Genomic DNA, 21,072 nt, shown 5'->3' on the forward strand with positions numbered 1-21,072 from the left:
GGGTCCGGAGTTGGCGGCGATGACCAGGAGGCGGCAGAGAGACGCTGGCACCGGCGATGCAGGAGCCAGCCAAGATGGCGCCGATATAAGGGAGGACGCCGAGAAGGAGAACGCCGCATGTCAACGGCGCATGGAGGTGGCCGCAAAGCTGCAGCAGTATGCCAGAGTGGAGGCTGCTGAGGAGGCAGGAGCAGGATCCGGAGCTGGAGCTGACCAGGAGGTGGAGGAAGCAAGCGCAGCCGAGCAGCATGAGGTACAGAGGGGGAAAGAAGGAGGCAGCATGGAGGGGGCTAGTGGGGGACCTGGAGGCATACCACAGGGAGAGGAGCCGACCCTTAGGGATGTAATTACCCTGATCTCCTCGTGCCAGCAATCCCTGAATTCCTTGGCCCAGCAGATGCAGGAAGTTAAAGGGGACACGGCACAGATTAATGCGGCTCTGCAGAAAATGGACAAACGTATAGGAGTGGTGGAGGAGAGGGTGAGCAGAAGATCACATAGTTAAGCTACAAAAAGCTGAAAAGAAGTTCGCCCAAGCAATAGCCGAGCTTGCTGCCAAAAATGAGGATCTGGAAAATAGATCCAGAAGAAATAATATACGTATAGTGGGGCTGCCTGAAAAGACTGAGGGGAGAAATCCCACTGAGTTTGTGGAGAACTGGCTGCTGGAGAAGATTGGGAGCACAGTGTTGACAAAAGTCTTTGCTGTTGAACGTGCTCATAGGGTCCCGCCGCAGCCCCCTGCCCCAGGAGCGAATTCCCGTACCATGCTTGCTAAAATACTCAATTACAGGGACAGAGACATTATCCTTAGAAAGGCTAGAGAGATGGAGGATCTGACGGCTGGAGGTCAGAAAATTGCCATTTATCCGGATTATTCCGCTGCGGTTCAGAAGCAGCGGATGAAGTTTACTGGAGTCAAGCGGCGACTGAGGGAGCTAGGAGTGCAGTACTCAGTGATGTTTCCCGCCAAGCTGAGACTGGTGGCTTTTAATAAGACTCACTTTTTCCTAACACCGGAGGACACTACCCAGTGGCTTGACACCAATGAGAAAAAGCTGAAAGGAGTGGGCGACTGACATGTCGACGAGATCTGGCTGGAAATTATTTTCTCTGTTGTTGGCGGAGAGTTTTGCGCTTGTTAGCGTTGGTTAAATAGTTGAGCAACTGCTGGGGGCTTTGCTGGGCCTTGTTGAGGACTGGCCGAAGGGGACAGTACCGTCTACTAAATGTGGGGGAGGAGGGCTATGGAGGGTACTGTAAACTGGTTTGGTACTTTTCTTATATGTTATATAAGTGCAATGTTAAGTTATAATAAAGTGGAAAGTTGGGGGAAATTATGTTTGATATGGCAGCGGGACGCGAATGGAGAGGGTTAAGTGAGGGAGAGTGTTCGCAGTGGGCAGTGGAGCCCCACTCTTGCTGAGAGGAAGAATGCGTTACACTGGGGGGGTTAGGGGGGCAAGTTGGGAGGGGGTAGGGGGGACGGGAGGGGTGGGGCAGCTCATACTTGGGAAATTAGATATTATGAGAAATGATGAGCCACGGGGGGGAGAGTGTATTAAAATATTGAGTTGGAATGTGAGAGGTCTGGCGGATAAAACACGGCGAGCGGCAAGTTTGCAGTATGTCCGAGAACAGAGGGTCTCAATGATATGCCTGCTGGAGACGCATTTAGTGCAGGAGAGGGTAAACGTATTGAATAGGCGCTGGATACAGAAGGCGTATCATTCTACTTTCTCGAAGTACTCTAGGGGTGTGTCTGTGTTGATTCCTACTGGGGTGCAATATGAGGAGGTAGCGGTAAAGGAAGATGTGGATGGTCAGTATGTGGTGGTGAAATGTAAAATGAATGGAGTATTGATGTGTATAGCGGCAATGTATATTCCGCCCTCATACTCAAGCAAGAAGATAAGAGAGGTGCTGGAGAGGGTAGAGCGTTGGGGACCGTTGCCATTACTAATTATCGGCGACCTTAATAATATAGGTGACGACTTTTGGGATAAGAACAAAAACCCCCAGAATAGGACGGCGGGACATATTACTACGTTTGGGACTTATGTCCGGGAAGTGGGCATGGTTGATTTATGGAGAGTTAGGCATATCGGGGAAAGGGCGTATTCATGCTACTCACCACCTCATGGTACATTGTCTAGGATTGATCTGGCACTGGGTAACTGATTACTAGATACGATGGTAAGGGACGTGAGATATTTACCTAGGGCTCTCTCAGACCATAGTCCAGTTGAAGTGGAATTTCGACCAGTGGGGACGCAGACCGGGAGCAGGAGGGAGTGGAATATTCACCCTAATTGGCTACACAGTATAGACTTGGAGAAGATTAAGAAGGAGGTGGTGGAATTTTTTGAGATAAATGAGGGAAGTGTAGACGTGCTTACTGTGTGGGAAGCCATGAAAGCGAACTTGAGAGGACTGTTGTTCAGGGATATTAGTAGGTGTAAGTGGAAATCGAGAGAGGCAGAGAGGTTGGCGATTGATGGGCTGAGGGTGGCGGAGGATGAGATGGTAATAACGGGAACTCTGGAGGCTGGGAGGAGGTTAAAGGCAGCTCAGAGTCAGTTGGAGGCGGTCTTGCTGAGTAAGGCTGAAAGGAAGAGGGAATTCATGAATCTGGCCTACTACCAGGAGGGTGAATCAGTGGGTCATTTGCTATCGCTGGTGGCATCTGCCCAGAGAAATACTTCCTTTGTTCACTCTTTGGTGTCTGGGAGTGGTGTTGCTGTTTCTGAGACTTCAGAGATTTTGGAGATTTTTGTAGAATTTTATGCAGACTTATACTCCTCTCGGGTAGATGGGTCAATGGAGGACACGGTGGCGTTCCTTGAGGAATTGGAGCTCCCGAGGCTGAGTGATACAGATAGGGAGGATTTGGAGGCTCCCATTACGGAGGAGGAATTGGGACGGGCATTGCAGTCGATGGCTAATGGGAAGGCGCCTGGCGTAGACGGATTTCCTGCTGAAATTTATAAAAGCTTGGGGGAAGTGTTGATCCCTAAATTGAAGGCGGTCTTGGAGGAGGCTAGGAATGGTGGAAGGCTACCGGCATCTATGCGGGAGGCCACAATAGTGGTGATTCCAAAGGAGGGGAAAGACCCGACACAGCCGGACTCATATCGGCCAATTTCTTTGCTTACTATCGATGTTAAGCTCCTGGCTAAGGTGTTGGCGATGAGGTTGACAAGTGTTATTTCTGGCATGATACACTCAGACCAGTCTGGCTTTATTGAGCACCACCAGAAAAAATCAGTGTATAAACGTCCACAGACTATTATAGAAGTCACAATACATAAAGTTTATTAAATACATAAAACAGACCACAAGACAGGGCAACGAATAAAAGGGTAACAAATCTTCCCACATAGAAAACAGGCGGAGAAAGGGCCATATGTGAAAACACCTGGGAGACAGTCATAGAATCATACATATATATGTGTATATAGGCAGGACATCCTGCACCAAAAACATGTCCCACATCACATACCTGTAGAAGATGACAGGGTCTCACAAAGGGCGGGAGTGCCTTTGTGAGACCCTGTCATCTTCTACAGGTATGTGATGTGGGACATGTTTTTGGTGCAGGATGTCCTGCCTATATACACATATATATGTATGATTCTATGACTGTCTCCCAGGTGTTTTCACATATGGCCCTTTCTCCGCCTGTTTTCTATGTGGGAAGATTTGTTACCCTTTTATTCGTTGCCCTGTCTTGTGGTCTGTTTTATGTATTTAATAAACTTTATGTATTGTGACTTCTATAATACTCTGTGGACGTTTATACACTGATTTTTTCTGGTGGTGCTCAATTTATGGACGTCAGTGTGTCCGTATATGTCCAACAACATACTATGGGTTATTTTTGTTAGATATCTTATTAATATGTGTTCCCATAGTTTTATGTGGATTCCGGTTTATTACTTTATTATCAGTCTGGCTTTATGCCTGATAGGTCAACTGCGATTAATTTACGAAGGCTGTATATGAACTTGCAACTCAGAGCCGATAACTGTGGCCAGAGAGTTATTGCATCTTTAGACGCTCACAAGGCGTTCGATAGTGTGGAGTGGGGGTATCTCTGGCAGGTGTTGCGAAAAATGGGGTTTGAGCCGCAGTTCATATCCTGGATTCAACTAATGTATTCGATGCCGATGGCCAGGGTTAGGGTAAACGGGGAGATGTCACGGACCATACAATTGGCTATAGGGATGAGACAGGGGTGTCCGCTTTCCCCCCTTTTGTTTGCTCTGGCTGTGGAACCGCTGGCCGCTGCACTTCGACGGTCTGATGAGATGACGGGGTTTAAATATGGGGTGATTGAAGAAAGGGTGGCTTTGTATGCGGATGACATTTTGTTGTTTCTGGCTGATCCAGTAGCATCCTTGGAGGGAGCCATTGGGATTATTGAACGATTCGGATCAGTGTCGGGGCTTAGGATAAATTGGAGTAAGTCTATCTTGTTTAAGGTGGACGATGAGGGTGGGGAACCATTGGAGGATGGACGACTGGAGGTGACGAGTAAATTTAAATACCTTGGAATATGGGTATCTATGCCGGTCACTGAGTATATACATGAGAATATGACTCCAATCTTGGGTGCCCTCAAGGCAAAGGCGGATGCTTGGCTTAAGCTGCATTTATCAGTGGTAGGTAGGGTGAATCTTATCAAAATGATTCTGATGCCGAAATTACTGTATATTCTCCACAATGCACCGGTTTGGATACCACGCGGGAAATTTAGACAGATTAACTCTCTGTTTAGGAATTTGATATGGGGGAGGCAGCATCCGCGTATCAAACTGGAGACACTTCAGCGACCCAAGGATGATGGGGGTATGGCATTGCCTAACCCGAAATTGTACTTTCTTGCAGCCCAGAGTCAGCATCTAAGGGGCTGGGCGCATGAGGGGTCATCTGGGGCGGTACAGCGGTTGATGGAGGTGGTGACAAAAAGAAGGCCAGTGGTGCAATGTTTGGAGGATGGATCCTTGGAGAGTCTGGGGAAGTTACATCCGACTGTGCTGTTGATACGCAAGCTGTGGAGTAGATTGAGGCACATACGGGGGATCACGGACTTGACGAGATACTCGCCACTATGGCATAATAACAATATGAAAGAATTTGAGGCATTGGGGGTACTGATAGAGTGGTTGGGCAAAGGGATTCAGTACGTATACCAAATAATTGAGCAAGGTGAACTGAAATCATTTTCCCAATTGCAGGCGGAATTTGGTATCGGGACTGCAGGGGAGTATCAGTATTTGCAGATGAGGCATGCCTTTGGAGCTCAGAGTAGGAACGGAGGTATTAGGATTCAAAGGGATATAGTACTGGAGTATGTGTGTAATAATGGGACGACTGGAGGAGTAATATCCACGCTGTATAGGGATCTGTTGCACACCTTCCTATTGGGGTTTCCAATAATGGCAAGAGCTAAATGGGAAAGGGATCTGGGTCCAATGGATAATGAGACTTGGGAGTCGGTGTTGGAATGGGTCCCAAGACTGTCGCTGAGTGAACCGTATAGGTTGTCACAGCTTTATGTGATACACAGAGTTTATAAGTCTCCAATGGTACTATATAAGGAAGGATTATGTAATGACTCTGAATGTCCGAGGTGTAGGTCTACGGATGCAGATATTTTCCATATGATGTGGACATGTCCGAGGTTGGCTGCCTTCTGGGTGGTAGTTTTGAGTCGTATGGAAGGTGCGTATGGGTGCACGGTGCCAAGGGATCCAGTTGTCTGTTTGTTGGGATGCGTGGACAAGATTGGAGTGGATAAACACCTAAAGATAGCTATAGCCAGATTGCTATACATGGCTAGGAAGGTAATAGCTCGAAATTGGATTAGGGAAGAGCCGCCGTCAAGAGGAGAGTTCCTCCAGTATGTGAAGCAGGGCCTGACACTGGAAAAGGGGATTTATAAGAAGAGAGGGAAAATTGAAACATTCAATAAAATGTGGTCTTCATGGATAGCTATGGGATAGTAATGTAAAGTGTGGCTTATACGATAGGTTGAGGGATTAGATACTCTATTGCTTTAATGATGGTTGTAATTAACAAGATGAGCTGCTTTGTGGGGTAGGGGTGGGGGGCCTTGGGATTGAAGGGGGTTGTTTGGAGGGGGAGGGGGGAGGGGAAATACTCGTTATTGAAAATGTAAATGTAACATGTTAATTGTCTTGTTATTCTTAATAAAAATTTATTGGAACAAAAAAAAACAAGATACATGAAAGGGAAAAAGAGGGTACTGGACCATAAAAATGAGGGACAAACAAATGCCATAGGCTACATCCCAAACGTGGACTGACACAGCAAACTGGTATAAAGACACACCAACACAGTATATCTCATGTGCACATAAACATCCAATATATATGGTACACATGATGAAAAAAACATCTAATGGAGTGTGCTCATGTTTCTGTACTGTTCTGAGGTGGGGTATGCTCATCCCCTAATGTGGCACACTATTCTAAGCAATAGACTGCACCCGTGTGACTGACCTCCAGGTAATTCACCCATATCTGCACAAAACATAGTGTCTATTGCTTAGAATAGTGTACCACATTAGGGGATGAGCATACCCCACCTCAGAACAGTACAGAAACATGAGCACACTCCATTAGATGTTTTTTTCATCATATGTACCATATATATTGGATGTTTATGTGCACATGAGATATACTGTGTTGGTGTGTCTTTATACCAGTTTGCTGTGTCAGTCCACGTTTGGGATGTAGCCTATGGCATTTGTTTGTCCCTCATTTTTATGGTCCAGTACCCTCTTTTTCCCTTTCATGTATCTTGTTTTTTAAAGAATTTCTTCTTAATAAATTGTTAGTTTTTATCAGTACCATGGTATAGGTCACTTTTTTCTCCATTTGTGTGATCAAAACCTCACGTGATATAATAATTGTTTTTTTATTTATATTTTTAACAATGTTCACTGAAGGGGTTCACTAGTGGGACAGTTTTATAGGTCGGATTGTTCTCGATGCAGCAATAATACCAAATATGTGTACTTTTTTTTTACATAAGTAAGTGTTTTTAGTGTATTAATATTTTTTCCTATTTTGTTCTTTTTTTGCTCATGTTTTATATATTTTTTGTTACTTTTTTACATTGACATCAACTTTAAACTGACAGATCGCTTATCTAATACTCTGCATTGCTTCTGGTGCCAATGGTCACCATGGACACCATTGGCATAACACGATCGCATCGCGTTGTGCTGATGGGAGCACAGAGGAAGCTCCCTCCCTTTGCGATGCTCCGCAACATGTGATTTTGCCTAAAATACAATGGAAATGTGTAATTTTTAACTTTAGGCCTCTTAAAGTTAATTTCATCTTCAACTTGCTTAACTGTTCACAGTAACAGTAATTCTGACACCAGGGGTGTCAGAACTTTTACATACCAATATATATATATATATATATATATATATATATATATAAATATATATATATATATATATAAAAATTGGAACAGCATCAAACACTACCTTGCAAAACATGCAAAGCTCTCCCGACCAGCAATCCAATGGTCACCAATGGTAGATTCAAAAAAAGAAAGGATATTACATCCGAAACGTTGCCACGCCATTCAGGCATTAAAGTCCACTAATTTTTTTCAATCTTTTGTGCTGCTTTCCTTTTTTTTGAATATATATATCTATAGATATATTAGTTGGCGTTCAAAGAAAGGAATGCCCCTAATCTGAGGGTTCATGTTTTACAAAAAAAGGTAAAGAATTGCAGCATGAAACATTACAAAATGCAATGTGAATGGTAGGTGTGATCTGGATAGCTACAAAATGAGCTTAATTGGAAATGTGTGCAAAATGTGTATGTCTTGTAGTGACTTCTGTTTTGTCTATAAAATATTACATATTGTACATTTTCTTTTAAAAATTTTAATGCATTTGTCTTGTCTTGTTCCATAACTTATAGAGAGCCATGACTTTAATTTTCTTGTGAATTAAGTTACAATTAACGTCTGCTGTTTCCTGTGTAGAAATAACGTTTTTAAACATTAAACACGTAACCTGCTCCATATCATATACTTAACGCATTACGCACATAATCCTCTCTAAAAGTGAACTCTTATTTACCCAGATGGAAACTATGGCTGTAATAGGAAACACTCTGCAATTTAGCATGACTCATTAGTTCAGATCACACTAGAAAATAGCAAGTTTCAAAAACAAAATTGATTTCAAGGTTCATTTTGCACAAATAATGAGGATAATGAGGACCTACCCTAAGCAATCATTAAATGTTTATGAATATATGTATATTTCATATTTCCATAGGCATTACTATGATACCCTCCAAAATCTTACTTATTAATCTATTAAACCCTAATGCATGCACAGTCCCTTTGGTTACACAAATTGACATTTTGGTCCTGATTCATCAAAGTGTTTACACCAGAAACCAGTGTAAACACTTTGACAAATTGCAAACTTTTCATGCAATGCAAAGTTGCACAAAACATTTGCTACTTTTTGCATTTCCCACTTGTTTTGGGCGGCTCTGACAAAATGGGTAGAACTGTGGCAGGAATTGGCTATGTCCATCTGGCAAATTGTTCCAAAACTGACGGTTTCTGATTCCAGAAATATTACTGCAGTCACTAACTGGAGTAACATTTCTGGTGAGGAGCACACCACTGACAAGATGAGCCAAATTCATTAAAGCTAGGTTCACATTGCGTTAGTGCAGTCCGTTCAACGCATACGTTAAATGGGCTGCTTTAACGCAAGTGCCGAAAAAGATCGCGTTTATGCGATCACGCTAGCGCAGATGCTCTATCTGTGCTAGCGGTGACGGACCCGAAAACGCTGCAGACTGCGTTCGAGGGTCCGTCAAAGAATGACGGCACATCGCTAACGCATGCCGATTATGACATGCGTTAGCGATGCGCTACATAATGGCAGTTAATGGGTGCGCTGACGCATCCGTTACATAGCGTTAGTGCCGCTATGTAACGGATGCCATCAGCGCATTGCCATTAACGCAATGTGAACCCAGCCTAAGTGGCAACCACCTCTCAGGCTGTGTGCACACGTTGCTGATTTTTCGCGTTTTTTTTGCGTTTTTTCGCTATAAAAACGCTATAAAACCACAAAAAAAGCATACATTATGCATCCGATCATTTAGAATGAATTCCGCAATTTTTGTGCACATGATGCGTTTTTTTCCGTGAAAAAAACGCATTGCGGTAAAAAACACAGCATGTTCATTAATTTTGAGGATTTTTTGCGGATTTCCCACTATATAATGCATTGGGAAATGTCCGGAAAAATCCGCAAAAAAACCCACACTAAAAACGCACCAAAAACACGGTAAAAACGCGCAAAAAACGCATGCAGATTTCTTGCAGAAAATGTCAGGTGAGAAATCCTGAATGTGTTCACATAGCCTTAATGTCTTATTCTGGCCAGCCTCTACTTAAGATTGGTGTATAAAATGCAAGTCTTAATGAATCTTGGTGTGCCCCAATATGCTTTTTCTGTATGATGATATTTCTGATAGATTATAATAATACTGGAGTGTCAGTCAATTTGTGTGACAGTTTTCTTCCACAATAGGGTACAAATTATTAATCTGCCAGGTGAGTCCTAGTATTGTTTCTGGGATGCTGGATCAATGTACCCAATTGATAATTCTTCTATAAGCTAAAAAGAACCTCTGTCCATTATAAAGCCTGTAACAATAATTGGACATAGCTGAGGATGCTGCTAAAAATGATCCTGCTGGTCTGACAATAATACTTACATAGACCTCCCCATTAAACGAATCTGTCAGCAGGTTTTTGCTATGTAATCTGACAGCAGTACAATATAGGGCAAGAGTGTCTGATTCCAGACATGTATCTCTTACTGGAATGCTTGCTGCAGTTTTGATATATTCTCTGTTTTATCTGTTGTAGATAAAGCAGTGGTCAAAATGCTAAGCTGTGTAATCCCGGCCATACTCCTGACTGGCTGTTTCCTGTGCACACTGTACATTGTCAGCAAGAGAATAAATCAGTGGTGGGGGCAGGGTTACACAGATTACCCTGACTGCACATGAGACCCAGCCCGGCAGTGATAATTTCCTGATGATAAAACACTGATTGTATTGAAACTACAGCACAAAACCTATTGCTGTTGTTCATCTTTCGTAGCTAAAGATGACCATAACTTCAGGGCTTAGGGGAAGATCACTGACTGTGGGTCCGGAAGTGACTGATGAGGCCAACTAGGACAGTAGATACCGCTTGTGCACAGCTCGCTTTCTTTTTGCCTCAAAGATTCTCCTGTCTTTGGGTGCTCATGCTCCTGAGTTGATCCTGCCTAGAAAAGCTGGGGAGTCCAGGTCAGGCTTCTCCCATTCATTGATGTCAACTCCCAGGTTTTTGAGGAACGTTTTAAGGCAGTCTCTGGAAAGGTTCTTCTGCCCCCTGACTTTTCACTTTCCCTGACACAGTTCTCCACACAGCAGTTTTTTAGGCAATCGTCTGTCTGACATTCTGACCACATGTCCAGCCCACCTGGCTTAGTCTATCAACAGGAAAGTGTAAAGACTGCAGAGCCCAGCTTGTTCCAGGATTGCTGGATCAGGGACATTGTTTTGCCACCTGATGTGGAGAGTTCTGTGAAGTCAATGCAGGTGAAAGTGACTGATCTGTTTGGCATGCTGTACACAGTCCAGGTCTCACTGGCATAGAGAAGTGTGGTAAGATCTACGGCACCATAGACCTTCAGCTTGGTGATAAGGCTAAGTCCCCTTCGTTCTTACGACTCCCAAAGGTGATGCTGGCTTTGGCAATTCTGTTGTTGACCTCAGCATATATGGTCACTAAGTGGGAGAGTGTGCTACCAAGGTAGGTGAACTTGTCGACTGCTTGGAGGCTGTGCTCCCTTCACCGTACTGCATAGCTTGTGGTATGGTTTACCTGAAGCAGGTTGGTATATAACTTTGGTCTTTCTAGTATTGATAACGAGAACAAAGTTGTCGCAAGCTTGTGATAAACAGTGTATTTCACACTGCATCTTCTGCTCGGTGCTGGCGTTGAATGCGTCATCACAGTTTCTATATGCATCTCTCAACATGGCAGAAAATAGCATACTGAACAGCATTGTAACTGGTAAGGCCTCTGATTCGTCTCAATCATTCAGGACCTTCACCATAATACCATCATGAAGCTGCCGGACAATTGTCATTAACTTGTTCGGGTAGCCAAACTTTCCCATGATTTTCCACAGGCTGCCTGTTGACTGTGTCGAATGCCTTGCTGAAGTCAACAAAGGTCACAAAAAAGTCGCTGCATTGCTGCTGGAACTTTTCCTGGTGTTGACGTGCCATGAAGACCATACCTGCCGTCCCACATTCACCACAGAAGGCCCACTTGCTATCAGTAAGAGAGCTTGCTCACGGTGCTGGAGGAGGCGGTTGAGAAAGAGGCACATCAGAATCTTCCCAGAAGTGGACAGAAGAGAGATGCCTCAATGGTTGTGCAAGATTGGAGTTTGCCTTTTCCTTTGTAGATGTGTATTATGCTGGCATCCATATGGACTGGAATTGTTTAGTCATCATTTGCATCAGGACAGGACTGCCTGCTTAGTATACCTCGGCAGGAATAGCATCGTTTGCTGGTGATTTGCCACAGGAGAGTTATTTTACTGACTTCAGTGCGAAGAACATTGAGGTCCTTGTTGATCTCTACCTGGGGCATAAGAACAATGGCCTCGTCGTTAGTGAACAGCCCACTGTCCTAGAATCTGTTTCTTTTTGTCAGAAGCTTAGTTCCGTCTGTGTTGAGGAGAGATGAGGAATTGGATGATTGGGATCCATAAAGAGCTTTTAACGCATCATTGAAACGCTTCAGGTCGAGGCTGTATGCATAGCCCTAGATTTTGTTAGCCTTCTTGCTAAACCAGTTGTTCTGCATCTCGCATAGCTTTATATGTACCTATGTTTTTGTGTTCATAAAGGCATCCTTCTTGGGTAGAAACGTGAAGAACTTTTGATGCGTTTTGTACTGCTGATGTTTCTCTTCTAGGAGTGCCTTTATTTCTTCGTCATTTTCATCAAACCAATCTTGGTTACTTCAGGCTGCTGATCCAAAATGTTCCAGTTCAGTATTGTGCATAGCATGCTTAAGAATCATCCACTGTTCATCGATGCCTGTCTCGTGTCCCTGTGGAGTGTCTTACATTCTGCCGTTAAGATCACTGGCAAATTCCCAATAAACTCTTCTGCTTTGCAGCTTGGAGACATTCAGCCTCTTTAAAGTCTTCTGCCCTTGTGGTCTTCTCAACAGCAGAATGCAAAACATGCACTTAGAAACAATTGGGCTGTGGTCCAACCAGTGGTTGGTACCACACATAACTTTCATTACTCTAAAATCCATCATATCCTTCTTCCTGACAATAACATAGTCAATGAGATGCCAGTGTCTCGAGGGGTGAATCCACGATGTCTTCTAGTGAGTGGGTAGATGGAAGAGGGTGTTGGTGATGACAAGGTCTTGGATGTCACACGTCTTGAGGAGCAGCAGGCCATTACTGTTAAACTTGCCAATGCCATGTCTCCCACTGACTCCTTCCCAGTTTTGATAGTCTATTCCCACCCTGGCCTTAAGGTCTCCAAGTATAATGATCTTGTCTGATGGTGGCATTGCTGAAATACAGTGTATCAAAAACGTGAGTACACTCCTCACATTTTTCTACATTTTTTATTATATCATTTTAAGGGACAGCACTGAAGATATGACACTTTGAAACAATATAAAGTAGTCAGTGTATAGCTTGTATAACGGTGTAAATTTGGTGTGCCCTCTGAATAACTCAACATACAGATATTAATGTCTAAACCGCTGGCAACAAAACGGAGTACTCCCCTAAGTCAAAATAGCCAAATTCTGCAAAACCAAGGCCTCCTTCTTGTCATTCAATGCTGCCTCGACCACTCCAAAGAAGCATGTATCCACTACTATGCCGTCAGCCCTCATCTGCTAAGCGTCTTTTGTCGATAGCTGCTATGTCCATGTTGTAGCAGGCTAGCCACTTAGTAACCAGTGCCATTCTTCTTTCTGATCTGTCTGACTTTGTGTTGTCTGGTAGAGTTCTCATGTTCCATGTGCCAAGGTTGAGTACTATAATTTTCTTCTTTGTGTGTTGACTGCTGTAATGCTCGGTAGGCTTGTCAGGGCAAGGTGAAGCAGACTATGTTTAATGCATCTTTGCTAGCCCTTTCCTCAATGGAGGTGAGTAGAGTGATCCTATAGATTGCTGCTCAGATCCCCAGGGGCTGCCGATCTCCACTGCTGCTTTGGTGCAGTGGGGAGCGGACAAATGCCCTGGACTTCCTGTGTGCAGGTTCATGACTACAGCTTCCAGTGATTCCAAACCTGCTGTTTTGCCGCTCCCCCATCGCCACAGTACTTTGAAGCAGTGATTTGAAGCCATGATTTGCGTTTAACTTGAATTAAAGTGAGGAAGAGTTGCGTAGGTTGTCAGCCTCACTCTCTTGACCAAGTCCCAGTGATAAGAGCTAGTAGAGATGACTGGAGATAGGTCAGGATGCAATGGATGGTTTGCAGAGTTCTATATGTGCCTCATTGCGCCCTCTCAGCACTCCATAACGCTTTGCTGGAAATCGCTTTCCTGTCTGTAGAATTTTAGATGGTTTCTTTTGCACAGTCTGCCAAATCCAGTTTTCCCATGTATGGGTAGGCAAATTCTTAAAGTCACTGTGGGCCTCAAAAACCGATGGCTACCATCACCTGATTTGGCTCGCCTGCAGAGGCGGTGTTCCAGGGTGTACCCACTGTTTCTTGCTAGCAGTTACTTGGATGTACACGTGACAGTTGAGTATCAGATGAGGACCAAAGATGGGTTAGCTGTCCTTAAAGCACATAGCAAGCCCTCTACCAGAGGTGCTAACTCTATCTAAACACCCCATATGCAGCTTAAAGGGAACCTGTCACCCCCAAAATCGATGGTGAGGTAAGCCCACCGGCATCAGGGGCTTATCTACAGCATTCTGTAATGCTGTAGATAAGCCCCCGATGTAACCTGAAAGAGGAGAAAAAGAGGTTAGATTATACTCACCCAGGGGCTGGTGGAAGAGCAGGTGACCAGTTCTGTCCATCAGCCTCCTCGAATTATAACAGCCAGGCTCAGACTGGCCCACAGGAAAACAGGAGAATCCTCTGGTGGGCCCTTGTGCAGGAGTGGGCCACCAGTCATTTATCTGAGCAGTACTTGGTACAATAGACTTGATTCACTATCTACAGACAAATGCAGCATCTTATTTATTTAACAATCAACCCCATGTATTGCTATAGAAATTTGTGAATGAGGATAAAGTCATATCTGCATGCAGCTGAAAGGTAGGTTCATTAAACTGAGGTTACTCGTGGGCGCTTGGCACCCCAGTCTGACATTGATAACAGCTATTCTATGTGCAGAGTATTACAATATGAAGATCCTGATGGACAGGACTGGTCACATGTTCCTCCACCAGCAGCCAGTGTATGGACAGGAGAACTGTACAGTCTGTGAGGAAGATGTTACTAACAAGTGCAGGTGGACAACCTGTAATACTTGTGTATAGAAAGTGCCACAGAATCATGTATTCAATATGTTTGTAATGTAACGCAGGTGGGTGTGAACATACTGCTCCATGGGATGGGCTTACCCTGGAGGGGCATGACTAAGCAGCTACTAGAGCCTCTGGGGGTGAGGTTAGGCTTGGCCTCAAGGTAGTCACTAGGTGCCTACGCGGTATGGGGGGGGGGGGAACGAGATAGAGGTGAAATCAGTAGGTCCTAGGTTGGAGGAGGCAGGACAGGATCAGAAAATGTAACCTAGGTCAGGAGTGGGGATGTCAGGCTGAAATGGTAAACAGGCCGGGTCGTTAACGGGATACAGAGGGTTGCATGCACATAGACTAGTAGAACAGAAACAACGTTCGAGCAAGGGGTGGAGAGAGGAGCTGCCTTAATTAGAGCCTGCTAGCATGAGATAGCCGGGGAACCAAATCTCTGTAGGACACACCAGGCTTAAATTCCTGCAGAGACAGACAATGCCCCACTAGGGCCAGATGGAACCACCATACTTTAGTAGTTGTGCAAAGTAGTGCAGCAGGAAACAAACCACAGTGAACCAATCTGATGCAAAGAGACGCTGCAATGTGACCATGATGAGTAGGGCGGCGCTGAGGAGGCACATGAGTTTGGACTGTGACATGTAAAAATAAAGAAAAATTAGCCAACCCATTTAAATCAGAGTGAGAAAATTAACAAATCCATATGATAAAGAGGTTCTTATCAAGTATTTAAGAGAAGATTTAGAAAAACTTAGTGCTCTGGTTTCATTTCTACACAATACCTACAAGTCATAAGTATAATGTACATATAATAAAATATATAATATATGTAAATAAGTTTACAAGTAACAGTGGAATTATCCATTATACTCTTTGCAACAAAAGATCAACATGAAAAATATTGTTGCCATTCTGCTTCATTGAATAAAAATAATTTTACTGACTGCAGCATCAGCAAGGTTTTCTTGCTATTTGCTTCCATACAGTGTGGTGTCACAAGCAACAGTATCACAACTGTGTTGCAAATTCTTACATTCCATTCGAAGCCCCCAATGACGATTCCGCTAGCAGCTGCTGTGCCTGCCAGGCCAACAAAGTGACCACTTCCAATGTTGCTGGCAAAAAGAGAGGCTCCAATCTAAAAGGCAAAAGAAACAGGGTTAGTTGATTCTCTGTTAAATAGCTGTAGGGCATAGCTGTAGGGTGAGGTGTGTGATTGTATATACCCGATGACCTGCGTCAGTGGGTTACAGGATGAATACTACAAGGATTACCAGAACACTAAATACATAAAATGAAAAAAAAAAAAGTCTTCTCTTAATTAGACATGAGCGAATGTCTTCGTCTCCCACCTTATTAATTAGACATGAGCGAATGTCTTCGTCTCCCACCTTATTAATTAGACATGAGCGAATGTCTTCGTCTCCCACCTTATTTAGCAAGCTATAGCGCTTACCGAAGAAGCTGCAGAGGGAACCTGGATACCTGGAGCGATCCAGATAATCAGGTGTACGGTGCTGCAGCTGCATGTGTCACGGGTGTGTCACAGTCACAACACACACATGCTCTCCGCGCATGTGTTGTGACTGTCACACAGCCACGACACATGCAGCTGCAGTGCCGGACACCTTATCGGCGCGATCTAGGTATTCGGGTTCCCACTGCAGCTTCTTTGGTAAGCGCTATGGAGGGAGACGAAGATATTCGCTCATGTCAACTCTTAATTGTCTTCTACTCTTTGATTCTATTGTGTCTCTTGCTGCAAATAAAACTAAGACAGCTATTAAGAAATATTCTCCTTGTGGCTCAGGAGCCCAGCCATGTCTCCCTTGACTATTGGACAACTGGCTCCAGCAGAAATCTCCCTGCTACTCCCAGCAGTAGGCGGAGCTATGCAAATCGTCTCTTTCCACCCCTGTCTAATCCACAGCGCTTGGAACCGCCAAGCGTGCAATGCTGCGGATTAGTTTCCACAGGGGTGGAAAGAGATGATTTGCATAGCTCCGCCTACTGCAAAGGATTCTGGGTAAACCTGCTATTCTTTGTATTATGCTGCTTGCAAGTACTTTCCGTTTCAGGAAAGCATCCACTATGTATTTCCTTTAAGTAGAGGGCTTTTCGGTCTCTTTCGTCCCGCTACATTTAGCCCAACTTGGGTCTCTCCCTAAGGTGGCTAGCATGTATGTATCGCTTGCTCACCGAGCCCCACTCCATACAGCCAACCAATTCCAGCCCTGTGCTGATGAGGGCCTAAAGCCCGAAACACGTGTCCACAGGTAGGAATTGGTTGGCTGTGTAAATTTAGAAACTAATCCGCAGCATTGCACGCTTGGCGGTTCCAAGCGCTGTGGATTAGACAGGGGTGGAAAGAGATGATTTGCATAGCTCCGCCTACTGCAAAGGATTCTGGGTAAACCTGCTATTCTTTGTATTATGCTGCTTGCAAGTACTTTCCGTTTCAGGAAAGCATCCACTATACAGCTTACTAAGCATTCAAACGTCAAAACACATTGCAGCAATATGCATGTCTTCAAGGGGAAATGGGGCAATGCCACTACCTCCTTACACATGCAAAGCTGCACTCTTGGGTATGTGCACAATGAGTCTTTTTGCACAGTTTTGGAAGTGGAAAGTGGAAACTAGGCATAAACGCCAAGATTTTTTAGCGGTTTTGAATTTTTAAGAGGATTTTGTCAGTTTCTGCTCTAAAAATAAATCAGTGTGCAAATAAGGCCTAATTCACATGTCTGTTTTGCATGTGTGTGTGTGTGTGTTGTATCTGTGATTCTCACGTATACAACATGTAACTAGTATAGTCAATGGGCATATTCACATGTCGAGTCCGCAAAGAAAAAAAAATGTCTATTTTCCATTGGATTTGAGGAGTAGAAACTGCCCAGGGCACTCAGATGTAATTTATGTACCAAAAATATCTGAAAAGCGGATGCATGAAAAATTATAAAGTACAATAGCTAGAGATAGAACACACAAAGCTCTAACCAGGGCCGGACTGGCCATCTGGCAATTCTGGCAAATGCCAGAAGGGCCAGTCTGGTCATTGGCTGCCTTGTCTGCTACGTTAACAGAATCTGTGTTCTCAAGACACCCATACTGTCAAGAGTTTTGATGGAGCACAAAGTTGCTGACTCCGTCACTTAACCCCTTAGTGACCGAGCCAAATTTTTGAAATCTGACCAGTGTCACTTTATGTGGTAATAACTCTGCAACGCTTCAACAAATCCCAGTGATTTTGAGATTGTTTTTTCGTGACACATTATACTTTATGATAATGGTAAATTTTGTTCAACATTTTTTGTGTTTATTTATAAAGAATATCAAAAATTTGAGAAAAATGTTAAAAAATTAGCAATTTTCTAAATTTGAATGATTATCCCTTTAATCCAGATAGTCATACAACAGCAAACCATTAATAAATAACATTTCCCACATGTCTGCTTTACATCAGCACCATTTGTAAAATGTTATTTTATTTTGTTAGCATTTTAGGAGGTTTAAAAATGTAGCAGCAATTTTTCATTTTTTCAAAGAAATTTACAAAATTTATTTTTTTAGGGACTTATCCATGTTTGAAGTGACTTTAGGGGTCCTATATATTGGGAAACCCACAAACGTGATACCATTTTAAAAACAGCACCCCTAAACATATTGAAAACTGCTGTCAGGTAGTTTATTAACCCTTCAGGTGCTTTACAGGAATTAATGCAAAGTGGTATGACAGAAATGAAAATGTGTATTTTTACCACCTAAATGTCTCGAACTTCTAAACAGATTACTACAGCCGTCAGACTCTAAGGCCACTATTTGGTCATGAATTGCCATGGCAAACATCAGGACAACAAAATCATGATCTGAGGGCACCAATTGTGACAAAGAAGAAGCCCCCACACTCTGTTAACCATTTATAATGATGTAGTCACTATTGACAGCAGCATCTAAGGGGTTAAACAGATTTAGATGGTGCAAATACTGATCGTGGCTGGTACAGCAAGTTGTCAGCTATAGTGTAAAACTGACAGATGCTGGATTGTCTCCTGTATGGGGAGGCTATTCTCTTATATCTCAGGTCAGTTAAAAGACGTATTGGCGGTCATTAAGGGGTTAAACCAGCAGGCCACGGGTATCATTAGAAATATTGGTCTTGTAGAAAATCTTCCTTTCCTCCATCCAGGGTAATATCTATAATATAACGCTAGGAGCGTCACTCTGTCCGAAGCCTTTATAGACTGCGCAAGCGCCGGCGCAGTCTGGCCCCCACAGAGTGACGCTCCCAGGAGATCGCGGTATGTGTAAACGCTGAACGCGCACCGCGATCTCCACCGGAGAGTCAGGGACCACCAGGAGGGTAAGTATATTCACCTGTCCTCCGTTCCAGCGCTCCGTGCGGCTCCGTCTCCCGGGTCCACTGCTGTGACGTTCCCAGTTCAGAGGGCGCGATGACGCGCAGCGCTGGAAGGGGACAGACAGGTGAGTATAGCAAGTGCTGGGGGCCTGAGCTGGCGGTGACTCCGGCACCTGACCCCCACAGCGTGCCGGTGTCTCCGCCTGCTCAGGCCCCCCAGCACTCGGCGCCCAGCGACGATAGGTGAGTATGATATATATTTTTTTATATATGGCAGCAGCATACGGGGCATATATAATGGAGCATCTTATGGGGGCATATAATACAATGGTAAGTAAAGAAGCTGCGGAGACACCATCACGTGTTTCTCGACGCAAGCAGTGAATAGCCAGGCCTTTCCCCGGGAAGGAACAACCACGGGAAGGGCAGCATCCTATGAAGGAAAGCCACCTATGCCAAGCATGGTATCCATCCACAGACAGCTGTTTCGGGGTTTTTGCCCCTCATCAGTGTGGAGTAGGAATCTGGCTATTAGGAGCAGTGCCTAGTAAAAAGACTATAAAGGCACAGATGATTGGCCTCGGGGAGACCAAAACATCCAACACTGCGGAGACACCATCACGTGTTTCTCAACGCAGTGATTCTAGAACACTGCCCCCATCCCTTATGGGAAATATGCAAATGCAAGTAAAGAAGCTGCGGAGACACCATCACGTGTTTCTCGACGCAAGCAGTGAATAGCCAGGCCTTTCCCCGGGAAGGAACAACCACGGGAAGGGCAGCATCCTATGAAGGAAAGCCACCTATGCCAAGCATGGTATCCATCCACAGACAGCTGTTTCGGGGTTTTTGCCCCTCATCAGTGTGGAGTAGGAATCTGGCTATTAGGAGCAGTGCCTAGTAAAAAGACTATAAAGGCACAGATGATTGGCCTCGGGGAGACCAAAACATCCAACACTGCGGAGACACCATCACGTGTTTCTCAACGCAGTGATTCCAGAACACTGCCCCCATCCCTTATGGGAAATATGCAAATGCAAGTAAAGAAGCTGCGGAGACACCATCACGTGTTTCTCGACGCAAGCAGTGAATAGCCAGGCCTTTCCCCGGGAAGGAACAACCACGGGAAGGGCAGCATCCTATGAAGGAAAGCCACCTATGCCAAGCATGGTATCCATCCACAGACAGCTGTTTCGGGGTTTTTGCCCCTCATCAGTGTGGAGTAGGAATCTGGCTATTAGGAGCAGTGCCTAGTAAAAAGACTATAAAGGCACAGATGATTGGCCTCGGGGAGACCAAAACATCCAACACTGCGGAGACACCATCACGTGTTTCTCAACGCAGTGATTCCAGAACACTGCCCCCATCCCTTATGGGAAATATGCAAATGCAAGTAAAGAAGCTGCGGAGACACCATCACGTGTTTCTCGACGCAAGCAGTGAATAGCCAGGCCTTTCCCCGGGAAGGAACAACCACGGGAAGGGCAGCATCCTATGAAGGATCACTGGAATCACTGCGTCTCCGCAGTGTTGGATGTTTTGGTCTCCCCGAGGCCAATCATCTGTGCCTTTATAGTCTTTTTACTAGGCACTGCTCCTAATAGCCAGATTCCTACTCCACACTGATGAGGGGCAAAAACCCCGAAACAGCTGTCTGTGGATGGATACCATGCTTGGCATAGGTGGCTTTCCTTCATAGGATGCTGCCCTTCCCGTGGTTGTTCCTTCCCGGGGAAAGGCCTGGCTATTCACTGCTTGCGTCGAGAAACACGTGATGGTGTCTCCGCAGCTTCTTTACTTGCATTTGCATATTTCCCATAAGGGATGGGGGCAGTGTTCTGGAATCACTGCGTTGAGAAACACGTGATGGTGTCTCCGCAGTGTTGGATGTTTTGGTCTCCCCGAGGCCAATCATCTGTGCCTTTATAGTCTTTTTACTAGGCACTGCTCCTAATAGCCAGATTCCTACTCCACACTGATGAGGGGCAAAAACCCCGAAACAGCTGTCTGTGGATGGATACCATGCTTGGCATAGGTGGCTTTCCTTCATAGGATGCTGCCCTTCCCGTGGTTGTTCCTTCCCGG

General features: G+C 44.7%; 1 protein-coding gene across 1 annotated transcript in view; it reads right to left on the reverse strand.

The window, feature by feature from the left end:
* Positions 1–21,072, reverse strand: part of SLC5A1 (solute carrier family 5 member 1) — a 149,147-nt gene that overhangs the window by 55,505 nt on the left and 72,570 nt on the right. Inside the window, exon 3 of the mRNA XM_069757633.1 lies at positions 15,661–15,765. Within this exon, the coding sequence (XP_069613734.1) occupies positions 15,661–15,765 (105 nt within the window). The remainder of the gene's footprint in view (positions 1–15,660; positions 15,766–21,072) is intronic.

The sequence above is a fragment of the Ranitomeya imitator genome, chromosome 1, assembly GCF_032444005.1.
Source record: "Ranitomeya imitator isolate aRanImi1 chromosome 1, aRanImi1.pri, whole genome shotgun sequence".
Taxonomy (NCBI): Eukaryota; Metazoa; Chordata; class Amphibia; order Anura; family Dendrobatidae; genus Ranitomeya; species Ranitomeya imitator.